The sequence below is a fragment of the Ictalurus furcatus genome, chromosome 19, assembly GCF_023375685.1.
Source record: "Ictalurus furcatus strain D&B chromosome 19, Billie_1.0, whole genome shotgun sequence".
Taxonomy (NCBI): Eukaryota; Metazoa; Chordata; class Actinopteri; order Siluriformes; family Ictaluridae; genus Ictalurus; species Ictalurus furcatus.
The window spans coordinates 4,080,161-4,106,304 of record NC_071273.1 but is presented as its reverse complement, the minus strand read 5'-3'; the positions used below and the strand labels follow the sequence as shown (position 1 = coordinate 4,106,304).

General features: G+C 37.5%; 3 protein-coding genes across 4 annotated transcripts in view; 2 read left to right on the top strand and 1 right to left on the bottom strand.

The window, feature by feature from the left end:
- ptprz1b (protein tyrosine phosphatase receptor type Z1b) overlaps window positions 1-6,736 on the top strand; it is a 48,223-nt gene extending 41,487 nt beyond the window's left edge. The window contains exons 22-30 of the mRNA XM_053650862.1: window positions 98-233; window positions 1,189-1,335; window positions 1,433-1,526; window positions 2,885-2,958; window positions 3,048-3,176; window positions 3,296-3,445; window positions 5,036-5,178; window positions 5,591-5,726; window positions 5,924-6,736. Coding sequence (XP_053506837.1) covers window positions 98-233; window positions 1,189-1,335; window positions 1,433-1,526; window positions 2,885-2,958; window positions 3,048-3,176; window positions 3,296-3,445; window positions 5,036-5,178; window positions 5,591-5,726; window positions 5,924-6,055 — 1,141 coding nt within the window. The 3' untranslated portion in view covers window positions 6,056-6,736. The remainder of the gene's footprint in view (window positions 1-97; window positions 234-1,188; window positions 1,336-1,432; window positions 1,527-2,884; window positions 2,959-3,047; window positions 3,177-3,295; window positions 3,446-5,035; window positions 5,179-5,590; window positions 5,727-5,923) is intronic.
- A 378-nt stretch (window positions 6,737-7,114) lies between these two features.
- Window positions 7,115-14,397, bottom strand: ndufa5 (NADH:ubiquinone oxidoreductase subunit A5). Its single transcript, XM_053650246.1, has 5 exons — window positions 14,340-14,397; window positions 10,872-10,916; window positions 10,527-10,643; window positions 8,690-8,755; window positions 7,115-7,346 (listed from the first exon to the last, which is right to left on the bottom strand). The coding sequence occupies exons 1-5, from the start codon at window positions 14,358-14,360 to the stop codon at window positions 7,245-7,247; spliced, it is 351 nt and encodes a 116-aa protein (XP_053506221.1). The 5' UTR covers window positions 14,361-14,397; the 3' UTR covers window positions 7,115-7,244.
- Window positions 14,398-16,235: 1,838 nt separating this feature from the next.
- Window positions 16,236-25,669, top strand: asb15b (ankyrin repeat and SOCS box containing 15b). Of its 2 annotated transcripts, none has more exons than XM_053650708.1 (9): window positions 16,236-16,526; window positions 16,620-16,675; window positions 17,008-17,139; window positions 18,957-19,115; window positions 19,557-19,802; window positions 20,696-20,867; window positions 22,041-22,590; window positions 24,991-25,144; window positions 25,249-25,669. In XM_053650708.1, exons 1-9 carry the CDS (start codon window positions 16,318-16,320, stop codon window positions 25,413-25,415), a joined length of 1,845 nt encoding a protein of 614 aa, XP_053506683.1. In that variant the 5' UTR covers window positions 16,236-16,317; the 3' UTR covers window positions 25,416-25,669. The 2 variants fall into 2 exon arrangements, with proteins under 2 accessions (XP_053506683.1, XP_053506684.1); XM_053650709.1 differs by adding an exon at window positions 16,819-16,859 and having other exon boundaries at window positions 16,463-16,675.
- The last annotated feature ends 475 nt before the right edge of the window (window positions 25,670-26,144 follow it).

Below are 26,144 nucleotides of genomic sequence, written 5' to 3'. Positions count from 1 at the left end.
TCTGTGTGTATGTGTGTATGTTCTTTATAAATACTATTAGAGTTTAAAAGATGCTTGGAAAAGATGCTTGGAAAAGATGCTTTATGAATATGTTTAGTGCTGGAGTGGGACGAACAGGAACTTACATTGTGATAGACAGCATGCTGAAGCAGATAAAGGCAGAGCGGACGGTGAACATCATGGGTTTCCTGAAGCACATCCGCACCCAAAGGAACTATCTGGTGCAGACTGAGGTAACAATAATTCAGTATACACATGGAGTACAAATCTATACTATTACAGGAGCAACACTTGACCACCTGCTGTACTGTCCTAAAGAAATGGATACAGTACGTTCTGTAAATTAACCTGTCCAAATTTTATGGCCCGTAGAAATGATGGGAGAAATTACACAATTTCAACAAGATTTGATATGAATCACAGAATGTATGTATATTAATTATCCAGTGTATATGAATATGAATTAATGGTGTATTTAGGTTCTCTTGGAAGCTTTGAAAGACACACATAGAGATACGACCTGACATTAAACTCAAGGTGTGCTGATTGGTAACTGATGGGGTTGACTCTCAGGGGACTGTAACGGGAATACGTGATCCCGTTTGATGAATCAGCTGGTGTAGTCTGTAGGTCATTAGCTTGCTGAGGAACCTGGGAAACCAAAACAACAAAACTTTCAAACTGTTACTGTCCAGTTACTTACTTAATGCACTGGGCTCCCTCAAGAGTTAGTGTTAAAAAAAATCATATTTCATTCTCACTGTGGTTGCTAGGACTACGGTTGCTACTATGACCCTAGGACTGCAATTACCACATGCAGTTTTGCACTCGGGTCTCCTTTGAACAGTGGACTAGTTCAACAAACAGACTTCATATAAAAAACATAATTTCTTAACTTTCCTTTACTTTCACACTATCCGGTTTCACCCAGATGAGGACGGGTTCCCTTCTGAGTGTGGTTCCTCTCAAGGTTTCTTCCTCTTAACATCTTAGGGAGTTTTTCCTCACCACCGTCGCCACTGGCTCGCTCAATTGGGATAAATTCGCACATTTAAAATCTGTATCCTGTGTTTATATGTTTCTGTAAAGCTGCTTTGAAACAATGACCACTGTAAAAAGCGCTATACAAATAAAACTGAATTGAATTGAATTGGTCTAATTCCCTAATTCTTCTTGCTATTCTTTCAGGAACAGTATGTTTTCATTCACAACGTGTTAGTAGAGGCCATCAGGAGTAAAGAGACACAAGTATCAGCCAGCCACATTCATGCTTACGTCTCTGATCTTCTCACTCCTGGACCAACAGGCAAGACTCATCTAGAGAAGCAGTTTAAGGTATGATGAAATTTAAAATTTACTCACTGGCTTTGCTTTTGGATAACAAGGAACGAGACAATGATCTCATCTCTGTTTTGTTTTTTTTTTATTGTAGTTGATCAGCCAGAAGTGTGCAAATCAGGATGACTATGTGACAGCACTGAAAGAGTGCAACATACCAAAGAACAGGACTTCTGCCCTCATGCCTGGTGAGTAGCATTGAGGTATATGCCATATCTCTTTCAGATCATTAAGGTCTAAGACTACAAGACCAAGTTGCTTTGTGGCCCCTACATTAATAATGGGCAGTATGACTGTTGATCTGGTATACCACTTGTAACTCTTCTTAAAGTATGCATACATGAGAAAATAACATATTACATACACGATATGTCCAAAGGTATGTGTATACCTGACCATCACACCCATATGTGGTTCTTCCCCAAATGGTTGCCACAAAGTTGGAAGCACACAACTGTATAAAACGTCTTTGTGTGCTGTACAATTACAATTTCCCTTCACTGGAACTACTCCATACTCTTGGCCATATAAGATATAATCCACACAGAATGTGACTGGACAGAACAAAACACTAAACAATGCAAATAAATAGAAACCAAAAAATACCAACACTCACCGTTCACTTTATTAGGAACACCTGTATACAGTACGTGTACATTCATGCAGTTGTCTAATCAGCCAATCCTGTGGCAACTGCGCAATGCAAAAAAACATACAGATACAGGTCAAGAGCTTCAGTTAATGTTCACATCAAACATCAGAATGAAGAAAAAGCATGATCTCTGTAAGAGGTCGACTGATTGGTTCGAGCTGCCAGACAGAATGCAGTAATACATATAATCACGCTTTACAAACGTAGCGAGCAGAAAAGCATCTCAGCATGCACAACACGTCAAACCTTGAGGTGGATGGGTTACAACAGCAGAAGACCACATTGGGGTCCACTCCTGTCAGCCAAGAACAAGAACAGGATGGGTTTCTTTTTTTAGTTGGGTTTCCCTCAAGGTTTCTTCCTCATATCATCTTAGAGATCTTTTCTCTGATCCTATGCTGTTGCATTCTTTCTAACAAGCTCTTTAATTTGACTCATGCCTGCTGTCAGTCCTCTACTCTGCACTCCTCTACTTATAGGAGCCTGAGCCGCAAATCCTTCTGTTTCTTTCCATTCCTGCTGCAACAGCACAGCAAAGGTGGTCACTTATTTCATATTAGGAGGCTGAGCAGCCCAATCTTCTGGAACTTTCTGCTTCCCCTGCTGTAGCAATTCTGCAAATGTACTTACAGTTTTCTGTCTGAGCCACTGAGCCTGCTGTAACAATTCAGCAAATGGGCTACCCACATGAGGTCATTGTCACAAGGTTAAGACTTTGTTATTTGTATCTGGCAATGGAAAAGAGCATGTCAAAAAACTCCACTAGTTCCAAAGGAAGCTGCCCCTGATGTCCAGAATGTACGAGTAGAACTTTGTGTCTTTTGTGTGTTTTTAAGTCCACATACTGCTCAAGAACAGTATATTATTGGTTTTAATATTGATCTCTGTGTGCAGTGGAAAGATCCAGAGTAAGTCTGTCTTCAACTGTGGCAGATTCTTCAGACTACATTAATGCTTCTTACATCATGGTGAGAACTGTTTCCACATGACTCTTTCACTGTAGTGAGATTCTTAAGATTATCGTGATTGACAGTTGTAGAGTGTGTTCTGTTTGCAGGGTTACCATCAAAGCTGTGAATTCATCATCACCCAGAAACCCCTGGCCAACACTATACAAGACTTTTGGAGGATGATCTGGGACCATAATGCTCAGATCATCATTTCTCTGCCCGATACGCAGAGCCTGGTCAGTCATTGCGTGTACACATGCACGCGCACACACACACACACACACACACACACACACACACAAACAATCTTAGGTTGTACTTTTCTATAGCATTGATATAACTTGTTTATTTACAGAGCGAGGAGGAAGACTGTGTTTACTGGCCCACTAAAGAGCAGCCAATCAGCTGTGAGACCTTTACAGTGACACTGGCAGGAGAGGATCAGATTTGTCTGTCTTATGAAGAGTCTCTGGTGGTACATGACTTTATATTGGAAGCCTTAAAAGTAAGAAAACCTATTGAGATACCGTAAACTTAAACTTATTCAGATGCCATCTGTTGATGACGACATACATATAAGTCACTAAAAAGAACTGGCTTTTTTTTAATAACGAAAAATGCTAATAAACATTTTATTTTATCAAGTATTCTCTCCCCTTTTAACTTTTCTACATGTTGTAGTGTTATACCCTGGGATTAAAATTGACTTAATTGGGTTTTTTAATATTTGATATACAATATGTCTAACATTCGAAGGTACACAATATTCTTTTGTAACACAAAGGTTATTTAAAGAAAACAAAAAAAGCACCAATACTGGATTAGTACTTACAGAACCACGTTTGGCTGCAATTACAGATGCAGGTCCTATAGGATATGTCCCTTATCAGCTTTTCACATCTGGATTCTGATATTTTTTACTATTCTTATTGGCAAAACTTCTCAAGACCAGTCAGACTGGATGGAGAGTGCTGGTAAACAGTAAACAGCATTTGGATTGAGGTCTGGGCTTTGACTTTCAAGTCAATCACTCCAGAGTAGCATTGGAAGTATAGTTAAGGTTGTCCTGTTGGAAGTTGAACCACTGCCCCAGTCTCAAGTGTCCATTACAGTGCAGACTGGAACAGGTTTTCTTCTACCTCTATTTGGCTCCATCCTTCTTGCCCTCAACTCTGACTAGTTTCCCAGTTGTGATTGGTGAAAAGTATACGGTAAAAACGATGCTCCCACCACAATGCTTCAATGTGTGGATGTTGCTCTCATTGTTCTTTGTGCCATTGACAAAATGTTTTGGTCTCATCAGACCAGTTTTATACCTTTTCCCCATATCTTTGCTGATTATCCAACATGCCTTTGGACAAACTCCAAATGGGATTCCATATGCCTTTTTTCAATAATGGTTTTCTTTTCTCCTCTCCTCTTCCATAAAGCCCGAGTTTGTAAAGTGCCTGGCCATGGTTGTCCTGTGAACAGCTTCTTCAGTCTGAGTTGTGGATCTCTCGTGCTCCTTCAGTTAGTTACCCTTGGGCTCTTGGTTGTGTCTCTGACTAATGCCCTCCTTCCCCAGACTTTTGGTGAATGCCAATGGATCAAGTGGTGATCTTTGGGATGTTTGAAGTTTGGGATATTTTTTTAATACCCAAACCTCGATTGATAATTTTCCAGGACTTTTCCCCAGACTTGTTTTGATAGCTCCCTGATCATCATGATGCTCTTTGTTTAGGTATGTTCTCTAACAAACAATGGGGCCTTCTGGGAACAGGTGTGTTTACAGTATATTGAGATCATGTGACACTTTGACATTTTGTTCATTCAACCAATTATGTCTTCTGCTAACAACCGGCTTTAGCAGAAATAATGTAGGGTTTCATAGCAGCAGGGGTGAATTCTCATGCAATTTCAACTTTTATGTGGTAAATATTTTTTTGCTATTATGGGCTATTTTGTGTAGATTCATGACATATAATCACAAGTCCATTTTCAGTTCCAGGTTGTAACACTACAAAATGTGGGAAATTTCAAGGTACTATACACTACGAGTTTGTTCTCTTCTATACTCATTTTGGTTATTTCTGTCTGTGTCACTGAACGTCAGGACGACTATGTGCTGGAGGTTCGCTGCTACCAGGCTCCACATTGGCCCAATCCAGACAGACCCATCAGTAATGCCTTCGAGCTCATTAACATCATCAGGGAGGAGAGTGCAAATCGAGAGGGCACTATTGTGGTCCATGATGGGTAGGTGTTACAGGTGGCACAATACCAAAAATAATATGGACCATCTATAATGATTTTTGGTATGTTATACAACGTACATTGTTCAATATGATGGTGTAATAAATCTATTGAATAAGAATTCTGAGCAGGACAGTGGAACATTTTTGTGAATAAGCAAGATACAGTTGAAAAAGCAGTGAACTTTGAGTGTGGAAGCAAAGCAAGTGTGTGCAAAAGAATCCACCAACCTCTTTTTTTCCTAGCCTCAAGTAAGTTTCCCCTTGTTAGCATTACTACCCCATAGTTAGCTGGTGACTTGCTGCTGTTCATCTCTATGGGTTTTCCAGGCATTTTCAGGAATTTAAGAAAAAATTCCTAAACGTCTAAATTTAAGAATTCCTACTTATTATTATAATTATTATTATTTGTGCAGGTATGGAGGCTCCAGTGCTGGGATCCTGTGTTCCCTGATCACCCTGATTAATCAGTTAGAGGAGGAGAACATAGTGGATGTCTATCTGACAGCAAGGATGACCAACCTGATGAGACCAGGAGTATTCACTGATATTGTGAGAACCCTTCATTCAAACTTACCTGCCCATTTATTTTTAATATTTCCACTTTATACAGGAGTCTGTATATTTACAGAATCCTGTTGAGATCTCAGTCTCAGTGGGCTTGGTCCTTATAACACAAGAAATAATGTATACGTAAAGGAGTGATTTAAAATGTAAGACATTAAAGTTGCTCCTCTCTGTTTTCCCAGGAGCACTATCAGTTTCTTTACAAAGCTATATTAAGCTTGGTGAGCACCAAGGAAGATGAGAAAACACTTCATTCCACAGAGAACAATGGCAACATCCCGGCTGGCTCAGAAAGTCTCGAGTCTCTTATGTAATGTAAATAAGTCATATGTTTTGAGGTTTTCAAATCTAAAGAGATTACATAATTTGCCTTTGTTTACATCGAGGCTAGAACATGGCCATTTGGCTTTACATCCCCCAACCGTCAAAAGTCTCTGTATGGGACATTCTGGTACAGGATGTGATTTGGTCTATAATCGTGCCTTTTTGTAAAACGTGTACTTTATAAAGCGATTTGATATGTTATTGTTGGAACTAATGCCAAAATTTCTACTCTTTTCAGAATGTTGACTGCCGCATTGCTAGTGATGTGTATTTAGTTGAGTTAAGAGGTAATATTTATAAATAAACAGATATACACAGATTTTATAGACAAATGTAGCTCAAATACATTGTTACACAAAGAAACATTTCAGATATATGACTACACACTGATCACATCAACAGACCAAACCCTATTTGTATAAATAAATTTTCTATTTTACTACTTTTGTTTGACATAAAAGTTTAACCATGTTTTTTTTTAATTATTATGATTATTATTATTATTTAGGACATATGTGTATACAGTTAAGTGACCGTGCTGTTTTATTCCTTGTCTGTGTTTCGTTATTTTGGTGCATGAATTTATGTAGATGTAAAGCAACAATTAATGTCTGTGAACAATGCCTGTAAGTTTGTTATTGCGTTTATGAGTGTCTAACTGCTGATTAAGTGACTATGCTGTGTACTTCTTTAAGTGAGACAGGAAGAAACACTACAACCTCTAAACTCAGTGTAAGAATCTCAGTGTAATTGTCACATCTTAACATGTAAATTAGAAAAACAGAGGACCTGGTATTAACGAACATTCCACTTTCCCCTCAAAATAAAATGAGGTAAACTTATTCTGTTTGTACTCTACTGGGGGTTTGTTGATTTAGTTGGTTTTATATAAAAAAATGACTTACAGAAGCGGTTCTTTGTGTCCTTTTTGTGCCAAAAACTTTTTTTATACAGCTCTCTACATGTGGATTATGTTTCTAAAATATACATCTGTACCAGGAGAGCTGCAGCACCTCAACTCTACATCACCAATAATGAGCTTACAACAGTTTCACCCAGTGGACACATTATGTAAGAGATTTATTGATCATTATTAAACATAAATAAATGTGAAATCAGCAAAAAGCCCAGTGAAACCTCAAATGGTATGGCTAGTATGAATAAATCCACAAGGTGAGTTTAGACTGGCCACTTCCACTGGTTTGCAGGGGCTTCTTCGATCAGTGGTTCCCATGGTTTCCATTCTGCCATCTTTCTGGATAACGTCAGCTCGGACTCCGCCTACAAAATATTATACATTTTTACACACTGCAACTACGCAATGTTGTGAGATTTTCATCTTATTCATGTGGCTACTGTTTGGAGTCGGTATGTAATTATAAAAAAGTATATACATATACGGACAAAAGTTTGTGAACACCTGACCATCACACCCATATGTGGTTCTACTCCAAACAGTTGCCACAAAGTTAGAAGCACACTATTGTACAGAATATCTTTGTATGCTGTAACATTAAAATTTCCCTTCATTGGAACTAAGAGGCCCAAACCTGTTCCAGCATCACAATGTCCCTGTGCACAAAGCGAGCTATATGAAGACATGGTGTGTGAAGGTTGGTGAGGAAGAACTCGATTGTCCTGCACAGAGCCTTGACCTCAACCCCTCAACACCTTTGGGATGAACTGGAACACCGACTGCACCCCAGACCTCCTCAGTACCTGATCTCACTAATACTCTTGTAGCTGAATGATCACAAATCCCCACAGTCACGCTCCAAAATCTAGTGGAAAGCCTTCCCTGAAGAGTGAAACTCATTATAACAGATCAATCTGGAATGGGATGTTCAACAAGCACATACGAATGTGATGGTCAGGTATCCACGAACGTTCGGCCATTTAGTACAGTATATGCACATTGATATAATTGAGAAAAGAACTGAAATTGGTATCCTGAAAATTTTATCAGGGAATTTGTGTCATTTATAATTCATTTAACAAATTACAATGTTTTTATTTCAAGATCGCTACATAGAGTATACATACATAAGTGATCCATGATTTTTAGAGCTTTCCAGAAAATGGCAAAATGTAAAAGCTAAATGACAATAGTCCAAATGTTAAATTTTTTCCTCTATTAAATTTGTCATATTTATTCATTTTTTTAGAAGCTAAACCAAATATTTTCCATTCTCATTTTTAACTGGACTGAGAACATGAAATAATTCTTAATGACATATACTGCATATGTTTATTACAGTATATTATAGATATTAATTGATTGTGATGCTGTTTTTTTCTTTTGTAGTTTATTTTTGCAATACCAAATGATGAAAGCCGTAACCTACAGCAACCTTTACGCATATGCACGGATATTTACAGAGACGGTATGTGCGGTCATGTAGTTATATCTAGATTATGTATTATCCTCTCTCCTGCTCTGCTGCTCATTTGAGAGAGAAAGAGAAGTGTAGTGTGTAGGAGTTTAAGCAAAATTGTGGCCTTGAAAGCAAAGTAATCACCCCTAGATATGATAAACAGAAAAGCTTTAAATGGTCTACAGGCTTTTTTTTTTTTTAGCATAAACATGGCTTTGTTCAGTGTCAGTGCATCAGTTTTGTACTCACTTGTGCGATGACCTCTTCAATCTGGCCACAGTTAATTTTCTTTTCAAGCTTCCCTACATCAGGTTCCTTTAGAGAACATCATACTGTAAGAATCCACACGCCACTGATCTCAAAGATACCGGGGTGAAATAAGTGTTGAATGCGTCAACATTTTTTTCAGTAAATATATTTCCATTGAGGCTATTCACATGAAAATTTCACCAGAAATCAGTATTAACTCAAGAAATCTGGAAATATAAAGAATTCACAACATTAAAGTCCATAAATAAAGTTATGTGTAATAAGGTGGAATGACATGGGGGAAAAAAGTATTGAACACGCTAAATGAAATTTATTTAATACCTAGTGGAGAAGCATTTGTTTGTAATGACAGCTTCAAGACACTTCCTGTATGAAGAAATTAATGGGCCGCAGTATCAGGTGTGATTTTGACCCGTTCTTCTAAACATATTGTCTTTAAATCTTGTTCAGTTGGATTCGAGTCAGGTGATTGACTGGGCCGTTCTAACACCTTCATTTTTTTTCTCTGAAACCAATTTAGAGTTTCCTTTGCTGTATGCTTTGGATCGTTGTCCTGCTGGAAGCTCCACCCACGTCTCATCTTCATCATCCTGGTGGATGGCAGCAGATTCTTCTCAAGAATCTCCCGGTAAGGGGCTCCATTCATCGTTCCTTCAATTATATGAAGTCTGCCAGGACCATGTGATGAAAAACAGCCCCACACCATGATGCTTCACCTCCAAACTTCACTGTTGGTATAGTGATTTTAGGGTGATGTGCAGTGCCATTTCTTCTCCAAACATGGTGTGTAGTATGACAGCCAAAAAGTTACATTTTGCTCTCGTCTGACCAGACTACACTCTCCCAGTATTTCATAGGCTTGTCCAAATGAGTTGTAGCAAACTTTAAACGAGCTTCGACATGCCTTTTCTTTAGTAATGGAGTCTTGTGGGTGAGCGTGAGCAGTGGAGTGCATTGCCTATTGTTTTCTCTGTGACGATGGCACCTGCTGCCTCCAAGTGTTTCTGGAGCTCTTTCCGAGTGGTCCTTGGCTCTTGGGCTACTCTTCTGACTATTCTTCTGACTCCCTGGTCAGAAATCTTGTGAGGAGCTCCTGTGCGTGACCGGTTGATGACAGAGTGATGTTGCTTCCACTTGTGGATAATGACCCCAATGGTGCTCACTGGAGGATTCAGAAGTTTTGAAATATATCTGTATCCGATTCCATCAATATGTTTCGCAACAATAAGGTTGTGAAGGTCTTGGGAGAGCTCTTTGCTTTTTCCCCATCATGAGATGTTTCTTGTCTGACACCTTGGTAACGAAAAGCCTTTTAATAGACCATCAATTTACTAACCCAGCTGAAATTAATTTGCACAGATAGGAGGTATAATTACTTATGGATTTCAGCTGGTTCCTTGCCTTACCTTGCTTTGGAGAACTGCTTTTTCTTAATGTGTTCAATACTTTTTTTCCACTTTGTTACACATAACTTTATTTATGGACTTTAATGTTGTGAATTCTTATATTTCCAGATTTCTTGAGTTAATACTGATGTCTGGTGAAATATTTTCATATGAATAACATCATTGGAAATATATTTACTGAAAAAATGTTGACGCGTCCAATACTTATTTCCCCCAGTGTATTACAGTTCATAAGACTCGGTTCATATTCAGTCTTTAACTACTGGTTGGTAACAATAACGACTGGAGGATTTGGATTGATGCATCAATGTAAAAGGCAACTGATGATATTGAGTCGAGGCATAAATTGATTATCATCAATTATAAATTATTACAAATCAATTATCTAAAAAGGAGAGACAGTTACTTACCGATTTGACATGGTTGAGTCGCTCGGTTATTAGCTGCTCAGTGTACTTCCTGTAGGCAGCATCCTGAGGCATGGCTTGGACGCAGCCCAAAATCTTGGTGTACAAAATCCTAAGACGCTTGGGGCAGAGAAATGGCACCATTCAACGGTTGCATATCTATATTTGCTACCTGGCATATGGTGAATGGATGTATGCCCTCATTTACTACATTTTACACTTGAGAAATCTATGTTGTTTAATCAAAAGCCATCCTGACTTGCCTTCCTTACTACTATTATAACTACATAGCTGTCATATTGTTTTCACTATGCATTAACGTAGTTTATTAAAAAGCAGGGACTTTACCTCATGTGGGTTCAGGGAAACAGCGAGGCCCACCAAGCCTGTGGTCTGAAACAAATGAACAATTAACACTATATTAAATACCAATCACAGTCACACTTCTGTAACAAAAAAAAAACAAACGCTGTTAATCATCAGATGGGTGATTACAAAAAAAAGTACGTACGAGGTGAGAAGGCATTTTAAATTATTAAAAACTTTTATTAAGAGTTAATTAGTTCATGAGGCAACGACAGCTGTCTTGCCTAAAATGCTTGAATCAAGAAGTTTTTAAAAACTCATTGTTATTAAAGTCCCCCTGATACTACAGATCTGTCATTAAATAAACATCTGTATTCTGGAGACACATGCTGTACAACTAAATGCTGTAAATGTAAACAAATAAGCTATTTAAACTCTTAGTATAATCCATATGTAACAGTACAGTACTCCATGCAAATTATATGATCTTTAGTTGATCACTCAGGGCTTTACATTAATTAGTCTTCATATGCATAAATTTGCACATACTCAGGAGCAGGATGCGAACGTTCCATACACGTCCCCGTCCCCCCCAGATAAATTAATACTACAGATGTTGCTTTGGTTATAATATTTACAGTAATGTTGTAGACTGTTACTTTAATTGAGAATCAAATAAATAAGCACAACAAATATTCAATTTACAATTAACATTTTAATAAGCCCTTAAAAATACACCACAAATGGTGCATTTCTCATTGTAATAATTCCACACTGGTGATGACAACTGCAGCGCTAAAGTTTAACATCATCAGATTGCGATCGGTTCGTGAGATCGGCCAAATTTAGAAACTATTGATGGAGTCATAGAATGTGATTGTCGGCTGATACTGATTGGCTGACGATCGATCGGAGCATCCCTTTAATTGAAAAACACCAACGCTACTTAACTGCTGACAGTGCCCCCTTGTGGACACAATTCATCTTGCTAAACATGAATTACAACCCAGATCCATATGATGACACCTGATTACCAAGCAAATAAACAAGTCTATGGCTATCCAATTTAAAATCATTATTCAAAGGAAACAGACCTTCCTTTTTTTCTTATTGAAGAGTTTCTCATACATTTATTTTGAGTGCTTTACTAGGAATATCCACAAGCTACAAAAGAAACACCAAAAATCTATGATATTTCCTGTTAATTTTAATAAATGTACCAATGAAAGACTAAACTTTGTTTAATTCCTCTTAAACACTAAAAATCTAAAGGCCAGACAGAGACTTTATGCAATAATTCCTCCATCTCTTAAAGCTACAACACATAAGATGTTGGAATTTCCTTCAGTCTGGTAGAAAAATGCTATTGTGAGTTACTTGCAGAGGAAGATTTTGTAGCATGACTTGTTCTCTACTGCACAGATTAACCTCACAGCTGCAAGTGCACACATTCATAGAGTAAAAATCACACCAATAATGTACGGTCAACTGTTTACTACAGTATGTGTGGCTTTGGATGTGGGCCAGGTGTTCAGGAAATGTTGCCGTTTCCTGAGAATTACAGAAACATTACTGTACAAGAATAAAAATCTTTATTGTGCACATCAATGGAACGGTCATAGTTCCTGACTACCAGGTAAAAGAGCCGAATCTCTCATGGTGCTGCTGTCTTGCCTCATGTCTCTCTGCATCGTGAGATGGCTCTGCTCATCACCACTAACTGCGGGTAAATAGCTAAAGTACAGCTTAGAGAACAAAACTATCAAGTCTGTGCACTTCTCATGAATGTAATTACTTATTTCGTACTCCAGCCTTTCAAATGAGTTATGCACAGACTGGATAGTGTTCTCTGATATAATCAAATATACAGAGAAACACATAAGCACCTCCTGTTAGTTGGTAGCCGGCCATCTTGAGTTCTCTAGCGACACGATTTTACAACTCAATAAAGAGGATAATCCACAACCTTCAACCTGGTTAAAAAATGCCTTTTAGCAAGAAAAATAGCCAAAACTCAATCAGTCCTGAATCTTTCTTCCTATAAATATTGCCGTCTTTCACACAAAGGCTGCCACTTGCTTTGTTTACTGACTCAATAGTTATGTTTTTTTTCAAGCAGGAAAGAAAATTACATTGTGGCTTTACGGTTTAAGTATCTTCTGACATTATTAGTAATGCTTTTTTTTTTTTTTTTAAACACATTATACTCATTCCCAATAAGTCATAATCACCTTCTTCAGTTACATAACATTTAAATACATTCTTTTGGACAATTATAACATACAAAAAAATATTCCCTTGTTATGCTACTGTAAGGGAAAAGCCGTCACCACAAATCACAGCCTAAATTTTTCCAGCACAGTTCTTCAGTATATTGCACTCTGTTCACAAAGTACACAATCTACTGTCTCCCTGTGGGTGACAAGCTGTACTTGCACCCCTGCTGCCTGGTCCATACACACCAGTGTGCTGTAACTTCCATCATTAATCCACTGAACAGAACACAAACTGCTTGAACACACACCCCTGTACCGATTAGTGTGTCGGCACATAAGCCTCTGTGCTTTACGTTTTATAACACTGGGAAAGCACAAAACTTTCTTGGTTACGACCCCCGTCCCCCGTCCTGATCGACACGGCAAGTCCCCCGTCCTGATCGACACGGCAAGTCCCCCGTCCTGATCGACACGGCAAGTCCCCCGTCCTGATCGACACCGCAAGTCCCCCGTCCTCATCTACACCGCAAGTCCCCCGTCCTCATCTACACCGCAAGTCCCCCGTCCTCATCTACACCGCAAGTCCCCCGTCCTCATCTACACCGCAAGTCCCCCGTCCTGCACATTTTAGAGTTTTCGCTGCTCTGACACATCCACTTCAACTCAGGAAAGGCTGTCAATCATCTGATTATTTGAATCAGGTGTGCTGAGAGCAGGGAAAACACTACAATGTGTAGGACAGGATAGGACAGGGGATGGGAACAAAATGCAAGAACACAATGAGCACACTGCAGCTCATAAAAATATAAAACAACATTCCTGGAACTGTGAGAATTTTAAAGCTCTGATCACTATACAAAAGTAGTTTATATTCTAAAGCAGTTTACATCCTCAGCATATAATGTAATTAATTTCACATGACCTACATGAAGCTAAGCTCTTAAGGAATCCATGGAAATGAATTCAGATTGAATTTAAACTCTCTCGCGCGTAGTACCACACTATTCATTTCCTCCATGCTTGTCCAAACTAATATTTGTCCCGACATTGCACAGTCTACTTAGTTTATGAAACTGCAGTCACTGGTTTATTGGTTTGTTGTTCTTTCTTTAACTAATACTAACATGGAGTTCTCTGGCGTTTTATTACACTGCAGCTCTGTTATTTATCTAACACGCCACACCAATAGTCCTGCGGAAATAAGGACAAAACACGAACACCCTGTACAAAAGCTGCATCCATAATTCTACGTTACGACACGTTATACAAATTATTAAATGACCTCCACACGTACCTTTTTAATCACACCAGCCATATCTACCAGCCGTCTACACTCCTTTCCGTCGCCGAAAGATGACGTCGTAGCATGACTCTACAGCGCTCTCTGCAGCCCGGTGTGTGCTGTACTTTTTATTTTCATAGAAAAAAAAGAATTTACATGAAGATTTGACCTTTAAAAGCTACTGAATTCTTAATATTCAAAATTAAAGAACATTGAATTTATATATATATATATATTTCTGGGTTGAAAACCAGAATTATCTATATTTATTTATTAAGTAATCTGTATTTATTTGTTTGTTTATTTAGAATTAACCTCCTTGAAATTCAAGTGTTCAGAGATAGAGAAAAGAACATCAGGTATTTATATTCATATATTTAATAGATTTTTCACAAATTTAGATTCAATAATTCAGTTTTCAAATATTCAGAAACCTGTGTTCAGGCAGCAAAATCGAATGAGGAATAATAATAATAATAATAATAATAATAATAATAATAATAATAAATGAAGTTTAACTCAGGGCTATGGGCCATCGTGTGTTGTGTTGTTTTGTATCTCCTGCAGTTAAATGTCTCCCCCTGTCAGGAGCGTGCGCCTGCATCACTACATCAACAGAACACTGTGCAATTATGATTTTAATCAGATTAATAAATAAATCTGTCTTTAGAGGGAGGCTGCAATGGAACAGAGTGATGGGGAATTAGACAAAAACCTGATACCTGTTTGTGGTTATTATTGATTGATTCATTCGTTCTCTCTCTCTCTCTCTCTCTCTCTCTCTCTCTCTCTCTCTGTCCTTTCTTCCTCTCTCTCCCTCTCATATTGGTCAGATAGATGTTAATGATAAATCATCTCAAATATCAAAAGCAGGACTTCAGATCTAGTCCAAAGACCACATTCAGTATACGATATTGCACTGAGTAACATTCCATAATGTCTTACAGCAATAACAACAATTACAGTGTTTTCCATTTTCTACATTCATAAACAATCTTTACTAAAATGAAATATAATCAGTAAAAATCACAGTAAAAAAGCTGTCACTTAAATGTAAGAATATTTTATTAGTTATTTCTTTCAGTAGCAGCATAACACAACAACAATAACACAATCAATCCCTACAATCATACGAACACACTGCACAAACCAAAAAAATCTCTGATTTTGTCACAACAGTTATAAGCACAAAATTGTATAGAATGTCTTTGTATGCTGTAACTTTACAATTCCCTTCACTGGACCTTAGAGGCACAAACCTGATCCAGCACAACTGTGTGCTCAAAGTGAGCACTATAAAGACATGGTGTGTTAAGGTTGGAGTGGAAAACTCCAACTCATGCACAGAGCCCTGACCTCAACCCCACTGAATACCTTTGGGATGAACTGGAACACCGACTGCACCCCAGACCTCCTTACCCAACATCAGTGCTTGACCTCACTAATGCTCTTGTAGCTGAATGAACACAAACAGCCACACTCCAGAATCTTGTGGAAAGCCTTCCCAGAAGAGCAGAAGTTAGTATAACAGCAAATGGGGAATACATCTGCAATGAGATGTTCAACAAGCACACATTTGTGTGATGTTCGGGTGTCCACAAACTTTTGGCCACTAGGGGCTCTCATAAAGATTCTTGAACTGAAATTACCTTGACACATCAACATACAAGAAGTGATTGGACCAGTATTCACAATTCCACAGATAGACAATGTAAGTTCAGAGTAGATAAAGAATACACATGTAAATATACATATATACAAGCTCAAATGCTTTTACATAAGATTCCCAAACATATAAGCAATGTACACTTTCATTCAGACATTAAACATTCTACTCAAACGGATTAACATAATATCTGTTTCTTAAAACACAGTTCCTTCACACAGTGACACACAGTGAAGCTTATTTTAAAGCTTGGTCTCGAGCTATATACTCTTGGTTGGTGGAACAGGGGTCAAGTCTAATTATAAACCGCTGTTTTGTAACTGCATGAAGTGTATCTCATTACATTACATCGTACAGGAGGAATTCAGTCCGACTTTCATATCACCGGCGTTTGGAGCTGATGTTTGTATACATGTGTGGTTGGTTGTTGTTAAAATGGCAGAGCAACTGGACGAAGAAGAAGCACAGCTTATTGATTTAGCCATCCAAAGAAGCCTTCAGGACAGCACTTTACCCTTCTATACAAAATGGAGGTGTGTGAAATAATCAAATGCTTAATATTTCTTTGCATGTTTCAAACTAACCGCTCCACTTTTTAAAAAAAAAAATGTTTTAAATCTCTCAAGTACATTGGAAACGGCGAGCGAGGAAAATCTGAAAATTTTATCAGCTATAGACCAAGGTACAGCCCATTTCTGTTATCTCTATCACGTATATGCTAATTACACATTTTATGAATAATAATGTGAACATATTATCTTAAAAAAAATGATTATCATTACAGTGTATTTTCATTCAAAGTGTATGTTATCTTTGGTTTTGTAGACATTGAGCCTGGCAAGATTTGGCCCTGATATATGTGTACAGTATGTAGGCCTATATGTATAATATTTAATTGGACATCACTTATTCATAGCAAAGCTCATAAGAAAAAAAGAATATTTAAAAGCAGACAGCAAATATACAGTATACAGAGGACAAACAACTCTTTAAAATGCTGTTTATCTGCTCCAGGTGACTTGGCCACGTTGCGGGCAATGCATGGGAAAAGAAGCGCATTTGCAGAGACGGACAGTAGAGGTTGGCTTCCCTTTCACAGAGCCTCAGTGCAGCCAAACACAGAGATTCTGGATGCTGTTCTACTCGGTGAGTGAAGAATACAGTAGTTAAAGATTACAATCATTCCACTCATTGCATTTTACTCAAGTAATACAGGTAATACAAGTAGTGCAGGCACAACACATGATAGATATTGGTTAAAACACTAGGTAAAGGTCTTAGAAATGTCCAATGTAACAATTGGATGTTATATTGTCTAATCCCATAGGATGACTGACAACAGCACTCAAAAGAGCTGTCAGTCAAAAGAAAAATCAGTCTGTGAAAATTGGCTTCCATTTGTTTTTAGACTTTGTGTACTGTTTTGCTGGACCATTCCTGGCAATGTACAGTATTTTTCAAGAAAAAAAAAAAGTTTCTTGTAAAAGGTTTCAAAGTCAGGTGTACTCTTGTTACTCTTGAAGAATTGATAAATAAATATTTCAGGTATTCATATGAGTTTGCCCTATGGGATTCATATCCATACAAGGTTTGCAAAAGAGAAAGTGAGAATGAATCCCAAAGCTATCTAGCCTGTTAAGAAAGTTCTCCAAAAATTACTGTGCTATTGCACAGTAGTCAAACAAATAAACACTCCTAGCTATAACAGTTTGTGTTACATACAGGCACCAGGGACAGTTCAGGGACAGTTCAGGGTATTTATTTATTTATTTATTTATTTATTTAAAAGCAAAAGATCATTTTTAGGTAATACATTGTGATTAATCTTAAACTGAAAAAAATATTTCCCAAGACTACCTGGTGACCAAAAACTGGAATGATACTTGAGCATACATGACATACTGTATATATATATATATATATATATATATATATATATATATATATATATATATATATATATATTCTTTGCTGGCACTATTCTGGTACATCAGCGTCATCGTTGCAGGTTCAGGTGCATTGTGAACATTCTTGACATCTGTACACTTACACTTACAGTTGTATAAGTGGCATTTGCAGTTAATTTCACTTTCTATTTTAATTATATAGCAGAGAGAAATCCTTGATACAATAGTGCACTAATACCGGTTTGGTCTGGCCCATACTTTTGAGTTAACTGCATAAATGAAATGAAATTCCTTTCCTGTAACACATCTACTATTTTTTTTTTTACAATTCCTACATTGTACCATGTCTTGTTTTTCATTACTAGATATGTATTAATCTTCTGTAGTGGTAAGTGTATGTTTATTAAGTATATAAAAATTAGGTAAGCTCCTTGTGTAAGAAACCTCAAGATTTCTTGTAAAATATTTCTGCACATGCAGCCCCCTTTTTTCCATAGATATATAAAAAGTTTTATCCACATAACAATTGTAAAATTCAGTAATTTCGTTGTAATAAAAGTGTGTTCCTTTTCTGACTGCTTAACCATAACGCTGCTGTTTTAGTCAAATTCATGTTGAGACCTGAACATTTTTCTAATTTATTTCACAAAGACATAAGGCCTGTGATTATAGTACCTAGCAACTATAAAAGTTATGTTGGCACTGTTTTTATGTGTAATTTAGTCAGATGTATATGGGTGCCTTATTGTCTTGCATGATCCACCATGGTTTCAAGGGAAGATAGTTCATCCCATTAGATTTGGTTGTAAGTATGTTTACTTGATTGTATCCAGAATACCCAAGACACAATGAAATTCTTGTGCCACAGTGGCGCATCCATGCAGTTACTGTTACAACATACAAGATAAAATTGTGGGGAAAGATGTGCAGTTGCACTTGCAAGGAAGCCAACTAGACTTGTTTGCTGGTTCAAATGATGTTTGTCAATTATTGCAGAGACGAATCTACTGGCAGCAGTTATGAATGGGCTATGTGTGCTTTTATTTGTTTGATCAGCATCCCATGAGTTGTGCATGGAGGAGGTTACAGCTGACGGTGAGACGGCGCTGACTCTTGCTGCCCAGGCTGGACATGTGGAGAATGTGAAGCTGCTCCTGCAGCACGGTGCCTCCCCACACAACACGAACAGCAAAAACGAGTCCCCACTTCTGCTAGGTAATGATTCCAAGTAGCACGTAATGTTTTATTTATATAAATATGCCATGCTTCTCTGAGAATAAATTTAAGTTCCAGCTTTGTCCTAACATTTCCAGAGACGGGACTCTTAATGTTCGTTCTTCAGTGTTTACCCCCAGGACTATGTTGAATGAATATCAGAAAATATACCTTATATATTTAATTATTTAAAGAACTATCATAAAGTATATAAATCATAAAGCATAAAAGTATCATAAATAACTACAAAACAGAGCATAGAATTTATGGACACAAAACACAAATTAAAAAACAGTGTTTATACAATTATATAAGACTTGTAGTGTGTATAAATATTAATCAATGATAAAAGAAACAAGTATAATGTTATTTAAAAAAATATTATTAATAAATAATTATTTTATATTCATGAGCCTTCATGTATTCTTTCTCCTTCTACAGCAGTCAGGGTTGGCTCCTATAACATGGTACTGGCACTGATATCAGGCGGTGCGTTTGTGGAGCAGGTGTGTCTGAAAAAGTGGATGGCCATTCACGAGGCAGCCAAGGTGGGCTGTGCTGACATCCTGATGTTGCTACTGAGGCATGGCGGGAAGGTCACAGCTCGAGACGGCCACGGTGTCACACCACTGGGAATCGCCGCTGAGTTTGGCCACACTGACATCTTGGAAATCCTCATTCAAAATGGTAAGATGGAGCATGAATGTGGTTTTAAACAAAGACTGAGTGTCACAAGTAAGAGGATAAAAGTTCTTACTAATTAAGATAATATATATATATATATATATATATATATATATATATATATATATATATATATATATTTATATATATATATATATATATATATATATATAGTCAAATCAGAATAATTTTATTTTTACAATGGCAATGATATATAGTGATATTTAATAAATAACAAAATATGTAATATATATTATAATAATTACACGACTACTACTACTACTACTACCGCTACTACTACTACTACTACTACTACAATGACTACTACTACTACCACTACTACCACTTCTACCACCACCACCACCAATACTACTACTACTACTACTACCACCACCACCATTACTACTACTACAACTACTACTACCACTACTACCACTTCTACCACCACCACCACCACTACTACTACTACTACCACTTCTACCACCACCACCACCACCACTACTACTACTACTACCACTACTACTACTACCACCACCACCACTACTACTTATTAAACTACTACTAATTAAATCATAGACACAACTTCTTAGACAAGAAAAAAAAAAATCAAACCGTGTACATGTCTCACTTAAATTGGCCTCTAAATGGCAATTAGCTAATCATTGACAAGTTAATTATGGTTATGAGTCTAACTGGTCATCTCAAACACCTCAATCTGGCAGTACTAAGGCGCTCAGTTTTGAAGAATCAAATTAATCCAAATGGAAGAGTGATGACTAGTAAATCTGCCATGCATCATTTTATCCTGGATTTGTTAAGCAGTTTACAAAGAACCAGACCCTGATCGATGATCTTGAGCAAGCTGCTTTTGCTATCATGCTTTTCTTCTCCACTAGGGGGAGATGTTGCTGCACAGGCCACCAATGGAGACACGGTGTTATATGACGCAGCAGGCTCAGGAAACCTTGACTCCATCCTTTTGCTCCTTCGTCACGGTGCAAATCCTAATGTGGCCAGTGTCGCCTTTCAGCTTCCCATTCATCGTGCCGCATATGAAGGCCATTACCTGTGAGCCTATAGCACAAAAGCATCTCCCTAGTTAATAACAGCTGTTAGTAAACACATGTCCTGTGGTATACAACACAGTGATGAGCAACAGTCAGGAGTTCCAGGTCACAGTTTTTATGACAAATTGACAAGTTTTGGAATAAAGTTGTAAGAAAGAAAAGCAAGTCGTTTTTGGTGAGGTTAGTTTAGTGAGGTTAGCAACCGCCAATATCTTGTTTTAAAAGCAAATAATCAAATTAAATTTAACCAATTTCCAAAAACATAGGCCATGGCCAACAAAAATGAAGTGTCAGTGCAGACAGTGTATCTATGATGCACAGAACAATTTCTGCTGTAAGATATATTGCGAAGATTTGGAGAGGCAAAGAGGGATTGTGGAATGGATATTGTGCATACCAGGCAATATTAAAAAGGTGTTTTGTAGCCAATGAAAATCAGAAATGTGTTTGCAAACAACTGACCTGAGAAAAAGTAGACGAACGTGTCTCTCTTTTCCAATGCCCAAGCTTTTTGGGATAGTTTTAGGTCTTTTTGTGTATTTTTTTAGTAGCTGGAATGGAAATTTTGGTGAAACCTGGCAACTCTGTCTACACTTATGTTTTAATTATTTGAGTTGCTGTTTTATATGGATCTGGTATATGTTTGTAAAACATCTAAGGGGACAGAGAGTGTGATTAGAAAAAGATAAAGGCATATTCTCAAACCATGCTTTTTCTTTGCCAAAATTAAACACCAGATGATGTTAGTCAGTGCTAAATTTGCCAGTTGTCTTTGATTTCGTCCTGCAGTCCTTTAAGTCCCTTAAGACTAAAATGAATTTTATTGTTGTATTTTAGTAAAAATGTAATTAAATTTTAGTTAATGAAATATATTTCTATTACATTATATGCACTGATTAGCCAGACAGCAAACTTCAGCGTTATTGCCATCTTTCAGGAGATGGAAGGAATGAATGGACAAAATGATTATATAAGTTTGAACAAATTGGAGGGACAATTGGAGAACTATAGGGACAACTATTACCTTTCCACTAATCATTATATAATCATTATATTTTTTCATAAACATGCGGCAAAATTATTGAAAAACCCTTTAGAAATTGAGGCTACAGATATAGACATGAAAGTTGTTCCTCAGCATTCTTTCATCGCATCTATCTCTTTAAATCAATAGCGCTCTGAAAACATTGATCCCTATCACAACTAAGAGGGCCATACACCAGTCTGGGATGAGTCCGGTACACTCTGCTGCCGATGGAGGCCACGCTTCCTGCCTGAATTTACTTATCAAGAAGGGCTTTGATGTCAACTCTCTTCTGGCTGACCACATTTCCAACAACTATAATGACATGAGGAGGACAGCGCTGTATTTTGCAGTGTGTAATGGTGATGTCACATGTGCTGAAATGCTGTTGGAGGCCGGGGCAAAGCCTGATCTTGACCCTCTGGTCTGCCTCCTTGTAGCAGTTAGGGCCAGTCACTATGAGCTTGTGCGACTGTTGCTGGCCCACGGCGCTAATGTGAACTGCTTCTTCACAGCTATCAGTGACACAGTGTTCCCCACAGCTCTACAATACTGTCTTCATGACGAAATAATGGTGCGTTTATTACTGAACAACGGCTATCGTGTTGAAAGCTGCTTTCAATGTGACCACAACTTCTGCATTTGTACACAAAGCTACACAACGAGCGATGACACTAGCAGCTACTTCAACAAAGTGACAGTGAGTTCAGGTTCTCCTCCAGCTAAAGATGTCTGTGTTTTGGATTTGTCTGTAGCTGCAATTATAAAGTAACACTATATTATTTGATATATTTTCTTGTGTAGTTTGCTTATGAGAGTAGGTTTTCCAACACAGTGAACACTAACTGATCAAAGATTAAAAAATGGAATCCATGGAAGTCCTTTTTCTGGGCCAGTTTAAGGCAGGCCAGGCTGGCTTAATGATGATAATATTTTTGGTTTTTGGTTTGAATTCAGTCTTGATCTGTCTCAAAATATCTATTAGTCTGCATGTTGTGCAGTTTTACAAATGTGCTGTTATTCAAAAAAGGCTTAATGTAGATCAGTCAGCATAAATGTTATATGGATTTAACAGCAAAAGTATACAGTTTTGTGAAAAAATAAGTACACCCCATGGAAATCATCATTTTTTTTTTACATAGCTGGACAAGCAAACATTTGATTGTCTTTGAAATATTTTATATTTATATATATTTATGTATTTATAAATATAATATATATTTTTCACAATTGAAATTAGCACAAAAAAAAAAAAACAGATCAATCACATGGAAAAAGTAAGTATACCCCTACATTTATCACACCTTCAAATCCATAAAATTAGAATCAGATGTTCAAGATTGGGTGCCATTGATTAGAACCTGCTTAGGGAGTGCAGGTGGAACCGGTCTTACATATACCCTTCTCATATATAGTGTCTGGTGTTCCCTATGCTATTGAGGTATGTGTCATCATGCCAAGCTCTAAAGAGTTCTGTAAGCCTTCAGAAAAAAAGGTTGTGGATGTTTATGAGTCTGGCAACAGATTTTAAAAGATTTCCAAATTATTTGAAAATAAGGAAAATAATCTACAAATGGCACAGATTTCAAACGACTGCCAATTTGTCCAGGACTGGTCGTCCCAGCAAATTCAGCCCAACAGCAGACCGTCTGATGCACACTGTCGTGTGGGCAGTGGTGGTTAATTGGTTAAAGGCTCTGGGTTACTGATCAGAAGGTCAGGAATTCAAGCCCCAGCACTGCCAAGCTACCACACTCTTGGGCAAGGCCCTTAACCCTCAATTGCTCAGTTGTAAAAATGAGATAAATGTAAGTCACTCTGGATAAGGGAGTCTGCCAAATGCCATAAATGTAAATGTAAAATGTAAAAAGGAGTCTCCAAGATCCCCAAAATTTCATCACAGGATCTGCTAGTAAGCCTTGCAACTGTTGGTGTCAAAGTGCACGCTTCTACAATCAGAAAGAGATTGCATAAATTTGACCTGCATGGGAGGTGTGCCAGGAAAAAAAAGCCTTTGCAAGATTATAGTTTTCCAATGAGCATATAGGCAAAGACCAGGCCTTTTGGAATAATGTGCTCTGGACAGACGAATCAAAGATAAAGTTAACAGTAACAGTAGACATGTTTGGCACTGACCAAAGACAGCTTTTCAGAAGAAGCACCTCATACCAACTGTGAAGCACCATGGTGGAAATGTTATGGTTGGGGGGTTGCTTCACTGCCTCAAGGACTGCATTCACTGATTCAACTATGAATTCTGCATCATATCAAAGAGTGTGTGAAGATAATGTCAGGCCTGAAAGTTGAAGTTGAACTGAAAGTGGACCTTTCAACAGGATAATTATAGCATGCTAACAAATCCACCAAGGAATGACTCAAAAAGAAGAAATGGAAAGTTATGGAATGGCCTAGTCAAAGCCCTGGTTTGAATCCCATTGAAATGTTGTGGGGGGATTTGAAATTGGCAGAACATGCAAAAAAAAAACCCTCAAACATCTTCCAACTGAAAGAATATTGCATGGAAGAGTAGTCAAAAATTCCATCAAGCTGATGTCAGAGACTGGTGGACAATTATGCAAAACGTCTACAAGAAGTTATTTTTGCTAAAGGGGGTAATACTAGCTTCTGAGGCCAAGGGTGTACTTACTTTTTCTACAGAAGAATATCACATCTATTTATATTTCTGTTATACAAATTATTGAAAAAACTATTTTACCTTGGTTTTGTTCAAGCACATCAACTTTATTAATAGGCACTGTTTCAAAGATGATCAAATGTTTTGTCTTAATATGTCAAAAAATCTAACAATTTCCATGGGGTGTATTTTTTCCCCCACATGGCTGTGAGAACCACAGAACAGTGAATAAGAACAGTTTCCCAGAAATTTTCGTCATATTCCATAGAAGGGTCACAAAAATGCAAATCCATAAAAACACAGTCTGCAAATCTATTTAAAAAAAAAACAACAATACAATCTTTACAACTTAGTGCTTGTTGCTAAGATGTTTCAGTATAAACCTGAACACTTTACCAGTAACAGCAGTAACTGGCTCAAGCTGAGTGTACAAATCTAATATGCTACATGTTCTGTGTCTGTTAGTTTTGTGATTTCGTCAGTGTGAGATGGCTGAAGCACCTGGTAGGACGGCTTGTACGCACTCTGCTGGATTATGTGATAGACGTTCCCATCTGCCCCAAACTGCAGAAGATCTTAGAGATGCAAAAGGAGTGGCCTGAGATCTGTGACATTCTCAGTAAGCCATAATACTATATGTGTTCTATTTCATTGTAGTTATTTGGCATAAAAGTGTATGGTAAACATATGATGAACATCTGTCCCTTCTTGATGTGAATTTAGGAAACCCACGCTATCTGCAACACCTATGCAGGCTGGTTATAAGGAAGAGGATAACCCTGAGAAGACTGAACAATCCCAGATTTATGAGCGAGCTTTCTTTCCCCCCTGCTCTAAAGAACTATCTGATCTACAAGGAGTATGACTTGTATGGAAGAATGAAAATTTGAATTGGTATAAAGAATATATGATAGTAGAATGTATGATATTAGCTTCCTTCTGATACTAATACTCATGTATACTCACGTATTAAAAACAGAACTTGGTTAAAGTTGAACAGTGCTGTGTTGTCATTGATATGAAAGTTTATATACACCATAGCATAAAGATATTTAAACTCTTTTTTCATGGTACTATACCTTTCCTATGTTAACTCAATTAGTTTATTTTCTTTATTTCCATAAGACAGTCTATACAGGATTCTGTGGAGTTTTTTTGTTGGTTTGTTTGTTTGTTTGTAATGCTTTATTTTGCTGCAGCATTAAAAAAAATTAATTGTGATGCAACTTGCAGAGTTTTTGTGCATTTTTTGCAGAAAACTACTTCAATTGGTGAAATCACAATTGCACCAAATTGTTTTGCAAGGTCTTTCGTGGTGATGTTTGTTGGTAAATGAGACCTTTCTGCTGTACTCATGTTTGATGCACATGAATCAAAGAGGGCTTTGGCTGAATGCACTTTGATCACATGACGTGTCTTGGCCCAATTCTCCTGAAAATCTGTGGTAATTTCGAAAAATCGCAAGCTCCTCTGAATATTGTCGAGTTTGCTTGATTTTTATGTTGCTGTAATCCGTTGTAATTTTTAATTGCTGTAATCCGCAAAATCATGAAATTCTGGAGGGACTGATAAAGAGCTCATTTCACAATAATAACTAAGAGACAGATTTATTTCAGGTT